Source organism: Pseudopipra pipra, chromosome 4, assembly GCF_036250125.1.
Source record: "Pseudopipra pipra isolate bDixPip1 chromosome 4, bDixPip1.hap1, whole genome shotgun sequence".
Lineage (NCBI taxonomy): Eukaryota > Metazoa > Chordata > Aves > Passeriformes > Pipridae > Pseudopipra > Pseudopipra pipra.
The window spans coordinates 1908344-1920822 of record NC_087552.1 but is presented as its reverse complement, the minus strand read 5'-3'; the positions used below and the strand labels follow the sequence as shown (position 1 = coordinate 1920822).

At 47.4% G+C, this 12479-nt stretch overlaps 2 protein-coding genes across 2 annotated transcripts in view; both read right to left on the bottom strand.

Annotated features, from left to right (window-relative positions):
• SLC4A4 (solute carrier family 4 member 4) overlaps positions 1-1179 on the bottom strand; it is a 140702-nt gene extending 139523 nt beyond the window's left edge. The window contains exon 1 of the mRNA XM_064653726.1: positions 1064-1179. The gene's annotated coding sequence lies outside the window, so the exon portion shown is untranslated. The remainder of the gene's footprint in view (positions 1-1063) is intronic.
• Positions 1180-5876: 4697 nt separating this feature from the next.
• DCK (deoxycytidine kinase) lies at positions 5877-11806 on the bottom strand. Its single transcript, XM_064653765.1, has 7 exons — positions 11697-11806; positions 10823-10941; positions 10043-10236; positions 9205-9352; positions 8128-8243; positions 7716-7815; positions 5877-6072 (listed from the first exon to the last, which is right to left on the bottom strand). The coding sequence occupies exons 1-7, from the start codon at positions 11764-11766 to the stop codon at positions 6046-6048; spliced, it is 774 nt and encodes a 257-aa protein (XP_064509835.1). The 5' UTR covers positions 11767-11806; the 3' UTR covers positions 5877-6045.
• Between the last annotated feature and the right edge of the window lie 673 nt (positions 11807-12479).

Sequence of the window (12479 nt, the reverse complement as noted above, 5' to 3'; positions counted from 1 at the left end):
GAAATGTCTTCCAAGACCTAAAACAACTACAGCTATCTGAAGCAGGGATCAGGATGGGAACAGCCAATACTTTAGCCTAAATATCAAGGCTTGTAGCTGAGGAGGTGAAGTGGCAGCACAGTGCAGGTGCTCCCATCCAACGTATGTGCCAGTGTAGGGAAATGGAATGCAAAGGTTCAGCCCATGGGAAGTGGCACAACAGAGGAGGAGGGAGAACTGGGTTACACTCCAGCACTAGAGACAAGCGGAGTAGAACAGACAAACAAAAAACCCTCACAGGCAGCACAACAAAAGCAGAGACACAGAAAATTCCTGACAAAAGTGGCTAAAAGGAGGGTTCCATGGAAGGGCTTTGAAAAATCCAGACACCTTCAGTGTGTGTTCCACAACAAGCAAACACAGTTGTTACACTTTCAGCAAAGCTTCCTGACCTCCTGCCGATATGATTCCAGCTGGACTGTACCGGCGATCCCAAAAGCAATGCTAGCAGCAGCATTTAAAGCCAACAGTGCAACCAGACACTGGAGGTGTCCTCATCTGAGAGCAATGGGCAAGTGCAGACCGTCAATAAAACATAAAAGCAAGATGCATTATCACTTTGAGTGTATCATGGGTGAGCAACCTTTGGAGGAAAGGAAACTTTTAGATGGGAAGAGCTAGTGACTCAGCTCTGGCATGGACAAATTCCATCGGCCCCACCGCAGGCAGAGGCTAATTGCAAGTCATTGACAGATCTCATCAAAAGCCATTACTTACACCAGTTAAAGAACAGCAAATGTGTATCACCCAAGTTTAAGTGGTGATACAGCCATGAGATTTGGCAAGCACAGTAAGAATTCATCTCTAGAGCGTACCATGCCATAGCATCTCAGCACTTACACACACAGCAGCACAAGGCACACTGACAGTGGAGAGTACCTGAGGAAAGGAGAGCTCTCAGCCTCAAGGAACCTCAGTTCGCTCTCCAAGACCTAAAACTGCTCAGTTCCACAAAACTGAGCTATATTCCCACGTCCCAACCCACAGAAAATTCAGCAAGGACCAGCACACCTGGAACACCTACCCGACTGTGCTGGACCATTGCAGGGAGCCCTGAGGAAAGCAGCAGCGTTGCAGCTCAGGGATGATACCCAAGGAGTCAGGTCCTGCTTTCTGTGAGCGCGGGCGTTCTCCTCACGAGGCGCAGCTCGGACAGGACACAGGTGACTGACCAACAAGCCAGTCAATGACCTGAGGCCGCTGTGCTGGGCTGAGGGGTCGGGGTAAAGGCCACGAGCCACAGCGAGGACAACGCCACACGTGCCACAGGTGCAGGGGAGGCTCAGCAGGGAGCAACAGCCATCGTTTTAACAAACCAGAGGAGGCAAATCTGGAATTATGGCAAAAAGGGCACATTGTCAGCGCACATCCATGGACAGTACTGAAAACAGGAGGAGTTAGGAAGAGCCCCAGCAGTCAGGTGGGCTAACTCAGCAGAACTGCTGGGAAAAGAGGACTAGAACATCTAAGACACCCAAGTAGAACAGGGCAGAAGCCACATCCTCAAGGAGGCTGCATCCAAGTTAAACACTGGCTTTAACACGTCTGTTATGACTTGTACAAGATCGTGGTTTTAGCAGCTACTAAAAGACAAGTCACAACAGCTCAGAAGGAAATCAGAGAGAGAAGCACAAAATGCAGGACAGGAGAAAGCACAGCATGTCCTCTGAAAGAGCGGCAGTGGCATCATCTTGGTAAATAACCCTCAGGAACCAACTGCCTTTTTCCGAGCCAGTCAGTACTATGAGCCAGCAAACATTCGTGGTGCAAGCTGCACAGCCTTGACATCCTGGAGATACGTATATGGAACGTCCAGCCTGCCCAGGACATTGGGAAGAGCAGTCAGCAGAAATCCAATGAACAGGTAATACAGCCTGCACTCCCATTTACCATGCACCACGTTCTTATTTACACTGCTCTCGTGTTCCCTATACCATGGAGCAAAACTTGGAACCAAGAACAAAAGTCACCTGCACACCACAGCCTCCAATTTGGGCTCTGAGCATTACATTATACCAACCTAAAGGAAAAAAAAAAAGCCCTTCACTGCTTACTCCCGTTGTGGAATCCACACTCCTCGTCACTAGTGCATTGAACCAGCATCCCCAGTTCAGGTTCATTTGGCACATGCAGGGCCTCATGCAGCAGAACCGCTCAGTTCTTTCCTTCCCAGCGCTGCTCAGGGCTGTGTCTGGGCCGGATAGCTCGGAGCTAAAGGCTGCCACGGCTCAGACACCCCGGGATTAGTGTTATCCATGTGCTAATATTCACTCACAGCACACAAACAGCTGGTGGCTGCACGGAAGACCTTCTGCTGACCAAACCCCTCCCATTAACTCAGCCTTTTCTAGCCGTTCACTTAATCCAGCGGGGTTTGCTTTATTCCCCTCCCTCCCTCCCCACAGCAAGGTTTATCTCATTCAGTAGAGTATTTATTCATCAGTTTTATGTTTTTGCTCTGGCCCAGAGAGGAAGTGACCTCTTCCTTCTTTACCTTTCCCACAGCCATTCACTGTTAAAGCCCTAATGCTCCTCTCGCAGCCAGCCCAGCGAGTGAGACCCAGGGACACGATGACCTCCTGTGGCAGATTCCAGCACGGATTTCTCCCCGTTGCCTCTGTAGCTACAGGGACTGCAGCACAGCTTTTGCCATCAGTCTTCATTTCAAGACCCAACTACTCCTAAGTTTCCTCTCCTCACAAACGGTGTTTTCAGCAGCTGTACTTTTCAGCAAACTAACTTCAATACAGCCAACGTTGCACTGATGGCTTTTAATATCTTTTGAACAAATAAATAAGTTCCTTTGGCCACGAATCTGGGCCAGGGGCATCCAAACATCCCAGAGAAAAAACCCTAAAACCAGGGCTGCCTTCCCCTTCAATTATTTAACAGAGCACTTCAGACCTACAAAAGAGCCCATCAATATTAACTAGCACATCCTCCCAGCCTCCTGAAGGCATGGGGAGGTATCAATATTTTAAAGATGAAAAGACCGAGGCAAAGAGTGATTTATTTACTCGTGGTCATGCAGAGAGTCCAAACGGGAGCTGGGAAAAATCACCTGGGAGTCCCTATACCTGGCTATGCCGAAACCTCTTGGCACAGGCACTTGCACACTGGCTTTTGATAAGATATTCTTAATTACTGCACATACATACAGACTTCCCTGGTCTATGCTTAACAGTTTATGGTGAGTTTCTCCTGGGTCATTTTACTTCACAAGGAGACTCCTCAGTGTCTAATTACTGGAAAAAGAACAGGATCCTCTCAATGCTAATCACATTTTATATGCAATCCCGTTACTGTGAAGTCTGCTTAAGTAAACAGAAAACAGTACAAATAAGTAACTGACACAAAACTATAGAAAATTAGGTTCTACCTGTAAAATGGGTTGCTGTCCTAAGCAACGTTTCTATGAAGAGAACTTAAAAGTGCACCATACAGAAAACAACCACAAGGACTGAGAATAAAACAAGGCAGTACAAAGACCACTGCTCACCCGGGTACCTGCGTCACAACTGAAACAGCACTAATCAGTCATTTCATCCACATCCTAACCAGAAGAAACCCACATCCCGATTTTGCTTCCCCATCACGATGACAATTGATTAAAACAAGCAAGCATTCCTAGGCAATTCCATCCCAAGGCAAGAGAAAGGGACACAACACCCAAAGGCTGAAAAACCATCCTCACCCAAACAGCAGACACCAGGGCAGAAAATTTTCGCATCTCTAACAGGCAAAACCCAACAGAACAGTCCTGGTTTGTGGTAGCCTGGGAATAGATTTAAGCCAAGGAAATACTGACAGATTCAGCAGGCTGAGGTACTGTTGGAGCTGAGGTTTAAGCCGAGTCTCAGGCCATCCCTGGTGCTGTGTGTCCTACATACAGCCTCGTGTGCTCCAGCCCAGCCACTTGCAGAGCCCCCAGAAGCTCGGGGGCCGGTGGGGAGTGTGTTTGGGGTTTGGTATTGTTTTTTTCTGCACACCAATTAAAAACATTCTAATAATTGGTCATGACTTCGCTCCTTCCAACCCAAACTTGGCAGGCAGAGATTTTGTAAAGCTTTCTGGAACAGGCTGCAGATAACCTGCCACAGAATTTCTGTGTGCTCTCTGTGATGGGTTTCAAAGGAAGCCTTTATTAGAACTCAGACATGTTTACTTGCTTGCAACGAGCACTGTCATTCCAATTCCTGTAATTAAATCCACAATTCTGACAGCTGAAACTGTAGGAATAATTGCACTGTTAGTCAAAGTAACTTGTTACTGTTCAGACTCTTGCCAAGAATATTTTAAAAGCTTCTACTATGTGTTTCAAGTAAATCTGAACTGAATCTTCATCCATTCCACTTCACTTCCTTTCTGGAGCAAAGATCTTAAAATCTTTCCTTTCACTGGGCAACCTTCAAGTCTCACACAAGATTTTCTGCCAGACTCCTTCTACTTTCCACAACATGAATGTTATACAACACACTTGTACTGAGCACTGTTACACATATGATGCATTTTATGTAATCCTATGTCCCTCCCTTAAGTTCATTTCCCACACATGAAAAAAAAAATTGAAGCCAGTCAGTTTCTCAGAAACCTTAGATAACTTTTTACACCAAATTCACCAAGAATCCACAACCTTCAGGTCATCCACTGTACCGGTATTACATACCAGCAATCCACAATATTACTTCTTTTGTGAGACAAGAGACCCAACAGTATTAGGCACTGAAAAAGTCTTTCCAACCACTTTTATTTTTCAGCCAATGGTTAGGGAAAGCCAGCACAATTCCAGCCACAAAGCAAGAAATCTCATCTCCAACAAGCAGGTAAAAGCAGCGGCACCAAGGTAGACAATAAAATGCTTTGCAATACAATTTTGCCTTCCAAAGCCAACTGTGCACTCAGAAACTTTTAAAGCAGAACAAAGCAGCTCATAAAACGCAACACTTGAGATGCTGCACCCTGACAAGTTTGTGTTTTCTGCACCTGCAACAAGAGGCTCAGTCAATACCAGAAGGAGCAGCAGCCACTCCACACAGGTGTCCCCTTCTGACTCGAAGCAGTTGAGACAGGACAGCCTACTTCAAATAGTGCAGGATCTGGTGTAAGCACCCAGAAGGCCCAGGGAACACGTGGAGCAGCTGGAACAAAGGCAGGAAGCCACCTCTGACATCCCAAAGGCGATCATGGGATGGCTTCTAAACACATCATTTACAGATGGAGGCCATTTGGAAAATGTTCTTCTTTACCCAGCAAGCAAACATATTCCTCTCCAGGAGAAGAGGACTTACCAACAGCAAAAACAGCTCTGTTTTAATAAAAGCTTTAAAAAAAGGGTAAAAAACCCCAACAAACAAACATGCTAGAGAATGGAAAGCTTCTGAATATCCTAGTTGGCAGTGCATATTGAAAACAAATATAAAATCTCATTTGACAGCTATAGGATGTCAGCCTTATTTGCATTTAATTCATGTATTCTGTGAAGAACTTCATCTACCAAAATCATCAGATGACATTTTTTGGTACCTTAAAATATAAAACCCCAGGTTACATTGCAATTCCCTTAGCAGCAAAAATGGTTTTCACTTTTTCCTTCCTCAGAACGAGACATGCATTACTAATCAATGCCACTAAAAAACACTGAAGGTATCTAAAAAACCACTACCTTCTCAAGAATTAAATAGCAACTGGATAAAAAATTAATTTTAAAAAAATCTATAAAATACTCTAGAACTCATCAGTCTGATCAAAAACTGGTGCAATATTTGGGAACGCTCAGAATCCTTGTCTCTTCAGAATCTGCGTGTGTTCCTTAACACAATACTGAACAGACATAGTGATTTATTTAGTAATTTCCCTATTCACAAAGTTTATTTGTTCCTCACAGTCAAATCACCAGGATTGAGTCCTGCCTCTCCAGAGGCCCTCTATAAAAGCAGAAGCTGCACTTGAGACTTTGATCGCACAGATGTTTGGAATGGTTTGGCTCTGTCTGCACTTCAAAGAGGATTATAATGTGCTCAAAAATTCTTTGACCTGCAAAAAGAAACAAATATTGTCAATTCACACTAAGTGTGTATCAACAGAAACAGACAGCAACTCTGTTTACCTCTCCACTGCTTTATGCTTTACTACAACCTAAAGAAACAGGGGAAAAAGGATCTTGGGCTTGGTCATGCCATTACCTGTCCATCAAGAACATTCCCAGACACGGTACCTGTAATTTAGTAGGTGCAGGGAGAGACACACTGGAATGATGCTCACTCCTCCCACGGTCCTGAACTGCAGCCCACAGTCACAAAGGAGTTACTTTAAAAGCAGGTGTAACCCAAACATGAGGAGGATAATGACCACCTCAAAAGAGCTGTCATTTGGAAACCACCGAGTCACGCCCACTGCCAGGACACCGTTGGGATTTAATGCCAGGGAACAACTCAGGGCACCTAATCAGGGTGTTCCCTGGAATGAGGCTGGCAAAGAAATCATAAAGCAATACCTACTGAAACCACAGTGCTTGGGAAAAAACCGATACTGCAGATCAATACCAGGCTCACAACTGCTGCCTTTCAGTGTCAGGAGCATCCTAGCAACTAGGCTGTGATACAGCCTGAACTGGGGGCATTCTCCTTTCTGCCCACTCCAGCCAGGCTACTCCATGGAATGGAATAGACCAGTTACTAGAGAACCAGTGTTACCCTTTTGGCAGAGGCTCTCCTGCACACAGCCCATCTGTAAACATTTTGTCCAAATTCCTGATGAGAAATGGAAACAGATCTTGGACCACACTCTCCAACTGTGACCCTTCCCTTCCCAGGTCAGGGCTCATGGACATGGGATTAAAAAAAAAGAGGTCAAATCCCTTCCTGTAGAGAAGGGAACACATAACTGTGCCAAGACTGCAACTTAAAAGGAATCACTAGAAAGCCACCCTCCACTTTAGAGAGCGGCACCAGCAATCCCACTTGGAGAACCTTGTCTGCATTTACACACCAGGCAGAGTTTCCAGATGAGGCAAGGAAGCACACAGGCTCTGGGTTTCTGTGGGACATCAGCACACACTAAAGTCCAAAGCACAGCTCATCAAGTGCAGCAGTTCTGGGGCTCCACTTAGGAAATGCCAGAAAAAGGGCCCACACAGGGCTTAGGCTATTCCCAGATAACCTGCCAGCTACACCAGAATAAACTCCTCCAAAATCCATATTTAGTCTCCTGAGCCTCATCTCATCCTGTGCAGTGGGAAGCAGGCGCCCCCCACAGCTGCCATGTCCTGTCATTCCATTGATTAACAAGCCCGACCAGGAAGACTGGTTTTAATCAGGTGAACAGTTCCACTTTGGGGTGGATCAACAGAGATCAAAGGACCAAGCTGCTTTGCTCGTGAGGTAACAGTTTATTTCCACAGAGCAGAAGGCGGCGTGTGTCCCACTGCTGAGGTCTGTAAGTCATTGCAACTGCTAAGATAAAAGGCAAGTTGTCCTCGCTGGAATCCCAAGGGGGTTCAAATACCAAACACCTGCGCAGTTAAATGTTGAAGGTTTGGCCTGGATTTAAAACAAGCTTTGCAGCAGGCTACAAGGCTGTTCCTTACTTGCATGTAACCCCATGACTCTAATATTTTAGAAGGATGATTGGACAGTGATGTGTAATTAGAGTAACCTAAACCATTTGTGAAATGTTACCTTTTCGATCATGTGGTCGTATCTGTCCTTTTTGCCTTTGAAATCTTCATTAACATCTAGCGTCAAAATTGGAATTTCCTGCAGATAGTCAAAATCTGTCCTGTGTTGGGAGAGGAACAAAGCAAATATTAGGAGCTGAACATAGAGCAGACAGCATCCAAGTCCCTGCCAGCATTTCCATTGTTGAGAAACACACGAAAAGAACTGCATCTCTAAATTACAGCCAGGAGTTCTGAATTTACAGCGTGGCCCCTGGGACACATCAGCACTGATAGAAATATTATAGAAATGTTCCTGGAGTTTAGCTTTGCAAACCGTAAGAAAAGCTGGAGTTTCACTGGTGGAAAAAGCATTATGGAACACCCCTTACAAAGATTTATCCATCCTTAAGGGACCATTCAACAAACCCTACCGCAGTGTCCTATGCTGGAGCCAACTTTCGTGTTTGTAGTGAAGCTTCTCCAGATACTCAATGGGGATTTCTTGTTCCTCCTCTCTTCCTCGCACGAAAATCCTATTCAGGCATTTCTAAAGGCAAAAGATAATAAAAATAAATAAACTGGTGCGTTGCATGCCAAGAGCACAGAAATATCCATTTGACACTACAGACAGGCATTTCCAAATCTCCCCGTGTATTTCTGGCTCTTAGGAACTGTTTTCCAATGCAGTAAATCATTTGTTCCCACCCTGAGCACATCCAAAGCATCAACAACAAGCCAAAACTGTTTAAGTACTGTACTTTGTAATTTAAATACATGTTCTTCTCTTAAACAGAAAAACAAAAAAGCCCTCAAAGTTACTCCAGTGTGCTACATTGTGGAGCGTTTACAACCATAACAAAGCTGAAAGCATGGAAACTGGAAGCAAGGGAATATGGACATGATCTGTAGGTTAATTAGAGCTCTTCTAAACTCACATTTTCTCCTGTTCATGCAGGTTTCATACTCAAGAGAGATATTCATGATGCCGTTCTCTCCTTTTAAACAAACACCAGATGCCCAAAGATCAAAGCACAGTCACAAGGCCTCACACACAGGAGGTGCTTTCACCTGGCTTAGCTCCACTGCCCCAGGTGTAGGGGCCTCGTAGCCCACCCCCCAAACCAGCTGTGACTGGTTAATTACTAAAAGAACATCAATTGTTCTTTTCCCTGTACAGCTATATTCCCTGCAAAATAGCTATTTCCTAGAGCTATTTTGTACTTTCCCGGGGTTGCTTGGTTTGTTCCAGTGGTATTTCCTGGTTTGCTGTTGTCATGTCTTCTTTTTTATAATTAGAGGATCATTATCATCACAGTTGATTTTAAAATACACAGGCTGCGCTTGAAAGAACTTTTTTTTAAAGTATTTCCAGACTTAGTCTTAGTCACAGCTCAAGTATTACAGTGTTCAGGGCAACACTGCAGCCTGAGCTGGACTCTACCCTTGAGGGGCAAGGCACAGAACACGGACTCTCGTTCTCTGTGCAGTCACACATTTGTATCCCTCACCTCCGGAGTGGCTCTGAGATAAATGATCCCATCCAGCGCCAGCTTCGAACCAAACTGCTCATTCATCCAGTTGTGCCAGTCTTGGTAAATAGTCCACTCAGTCTCAGTCATGCAATCAGACTCGTACAAATTAGCTGCAAAGATGTACCTGGGAACACAAAACAGCGATGGAAACACAAAGTGGCTTGGACACAGGAATCCTTGGTTTGCCTGAAGTAACTAGAGAAGAAGCTGAGTAGTAAATCTGTAGCATCTCTCTGATGTACACTTGGAGTGGAATTAAACAGCTGGCATCCTCCTCCTGTAACTGTGTCCACACAGACCAGGAACATTTACAGCTCAGGTGTCCAGGAATAACCCATGAGACAACTGGTTTGTACACTGTTTATTGTCAGTATCTTAGAGCAAAGGGAACTCCTAAGAACTACGGGATGGGATTCAGTTATCAAATCCCACCTTCTGAACCCAGAAATGCAGTACAGGGCATTTATTTGTGTATTTTTTATTGGCCATAAAAAAAAAAGATGAAGAAGAACTTTCCATGGAGGGTGGCAGAGCACTGGGACAGGCTGCCCAGGGAGGGTGTGCAGTCCCTGGAGGTGTTTAAGGAAAGACTGGACGTGGCACTCAGTGCCCTGGTCTAGCTGACAAGGCGGTGCTGGGTCATAGGTTGGGCTTGATAACCTCAGAGATCTTTTCCAACCTGACTGATTCTGTGATTCTGTCTCCCTCTCTGGAGACATTCCAAACCCGCCTGGACACATTTCCACCGCCACTGTCCTGTGATTTTACTCGGGAGAACTGCCATCTCCCCCCTGAGGGCTTGAGCCCCACACACCTGTCGCTGTAGACAGACCGCTCGAAGAAGACCACGGGATTCTCCACGTCCTGGAGTTTGCCCTCGAGGACGCTGAGCTGGGCCCGGATCCTGCTGAGACACGCGTAGGTCTGGAAGGTGAAGGCCCACCTCTCCGGCTTCTCGTACATCATCCGCAGCACGTTCCCACCGTTCTTCTGGGATGTGCTCAGCTCCTGGATTCAAAGGGGAAATCAGCAGAGAATGAACTGCCTAACTCCGAGAGAAGGCAGCTGAGGGGAAATCAGGAGCAACACATCCCCGTTGACACTGATTTTACCAAAATACACTGTATTTTTGAAAATCAAAAGAAAGTCCCTCAAAAGCCACTTGCACAGCAGACTGTGGCCACCAGGCAGCAGCTGGATTGCCAGTGGAATTACGGGTAGCTGGGAATAAAAACAGCACTATAAACCATTTAGCAGTGGTTCATTATTTCCTAGATATTTCAGAGGACACCTTCACACACCAGGAACAACCCTCTGCACTCACCTGGATAGTTCAGAGTTGCTACAAGTAACTCTGCCTCACTTTTTCCCATCCCTCGCTTTGATACAGGAAAAAGGCTATTAGTGCTTTTAGAGCTTGCATCCTGATGTTGAAAAACGTTTATTCCATAATACACCAAACAAACTAGAAAAGAGGAACTCAAACACTGTGAAAGGAATCAGCAAAAGTGTTGCTATCACAAAAACACCCAGTGGATTGGATATACTGGACTTCTGAAATTAGAGGAACATTTGGGGTTTTTTTCTCTTTTACCTCACAGTCATTTCCAGAGTTTTGCTGGACATTGCACCATCTAGCTATGGGTTCAGGAACCACTTCCCACTCCTCATTGGCTTGTTTCAGAAGACTCACAAAGGTGGATTTCCCTGCAGCTGTAGGAAAAGCATTCAGGAACATCTGTCAGTGAGAAACCACCCACAGTGGTGTTATTTAACCACTGCACAACTCTGCTTTCCATCCCCACAAATCAGTCGCCCATGCCCGAGCACTCCGGACTTGAAGCAGAGCCCATCGTGTTCCACAGATCGTCAATTAACGGAGCAACAGGGTTGTTCTCTACCTGCATCTACACGGGTTTGGACAATGCTCTCTGGTGGGATTTTGGGGGTGTCCCGCGCAGGGCCAGGACTTGGTGATCCCTGTGGGACCCTTCCCGCTCGGGAGATTCGGTGACTCTGGGAGTTTTACGCCACAAGCAGGAAAAGTGCGGGAAAAAAAAAAAAGTCAACGCCAAACAGGTGAATGAGTCACAAACTGTAAATAAAATCGCAAATCGCGTCAGTTTCGTAGAATCCTTACGGCGTCGCGGTAAAGTCTCCGACCTCACGCATTGGATTGTTTGTGCCTCCTGACCTGACTAAAAGCGGGGTTTTTTTTGCGGGGAAACGGCCAGGAAAACCCTGTGGAAGCATCCCCGCCGCCCCAGCCCGCCCCGCCAGGGCGGGAAGAGCCCCGGCAGAAGGGAGAGAGGGGAGGGAGAGGCGAGCGTGGGGTCGGCAGAGCTGTGCCGCCCCCAGCCACGTCCGAACCCCCCGAGCGCCGCGACACCTACCTCTTTCCCCCCACCACCGCCACCCCCCCGAAACTCCCCCCGCTCCCCGCGAAGGCGGTGGCGGCCCCGGCTCACCGATGTTGCCCTCCACGGCGACCTTCTTGACGCGGCGGTCGTGCCGCCCGCGCTTGGGCGGGGTGGCCATGGCGGCCCGAGGGGGCGCGAGACCCTCCTGAGGGGGCACGAGGGAGGGCGCGAGGAGAGGGGAGGAGGGAGGGCGCGAGACCAGCCCGCGCCTGCCCGCGCGCGCGCCTTTAAATTTGGCGCGCGGCAGCGGCGGGCCCGCCGGGGCGGCCCGTGACGTCACGCGCGCGCGCCGCGGCCAACCCCGCCCTCCCGCCCGCCCACCCACCGAGCCAGGCAAGAGCAGCGGCACGCGGAGCGCATCGATGGCTCCCGTCACGAGCTGCTCCCGTTCTCAGCGGCTCCCTTCGTCCCGACACACGGGGCAAAACAAACAGCGAAGGGAGGGAAAGGAACACCCCACACCCCCCCGCCGGGCCACGGCCTGTGTAAAAAATGCTCCGGGAATACCTCAGAAGTGGCTGGGTTTTTAGAAGGAGAGCACCGGCACTTGAATTGAGAGGGTCGTTGCTGAAAACAACTAGGAAGAAATTCTTAAGTTTAGGAAGGAGTTCTTGAGTTTAGGGAGGAATTACTTTAGGAAGGGATTTTTTACTTTAGGAAAAAACCCTTCCCTGTGAGGGTGGGGTGGCCCTGGCACAGGTTGCCCAGAGAAGCTGTGGCTGCCCCATCCCTGGCAGTGTCCAGGGCCAGGTTGGACGGGGCTTGGAGCAACCTGGGATAGTGGAAGCTGTCCCTGCCCATGGCAGGGGATTGGAATGAGGTGATCTTGAA

Bases quoted from the DNA above. Each gene is read 5' to 3' on its own strand.
- DCK (XM_064653765.1), bottom strand. From the start codon at position 11,766: ATGGCCACCCCGCCCAAGCGCGGGCGGCACGACCGCCGCGTCAAGAAG. The intron at 10,942-11,696 runs GTGAGCCGGGGC...CTTTTCCTACAG, and splicing joins CGCCGTGGAGGGCAACATCG to CTGCAGGGAAATCCACCTTT. The intron at 9,353-10,042 runs GTGTGTGGGGCT...TTGTGTTCCCAG, and splicing joins CGGTCTGTCTACAGCGACAG to GTACATCTTTGCAGCTAATT.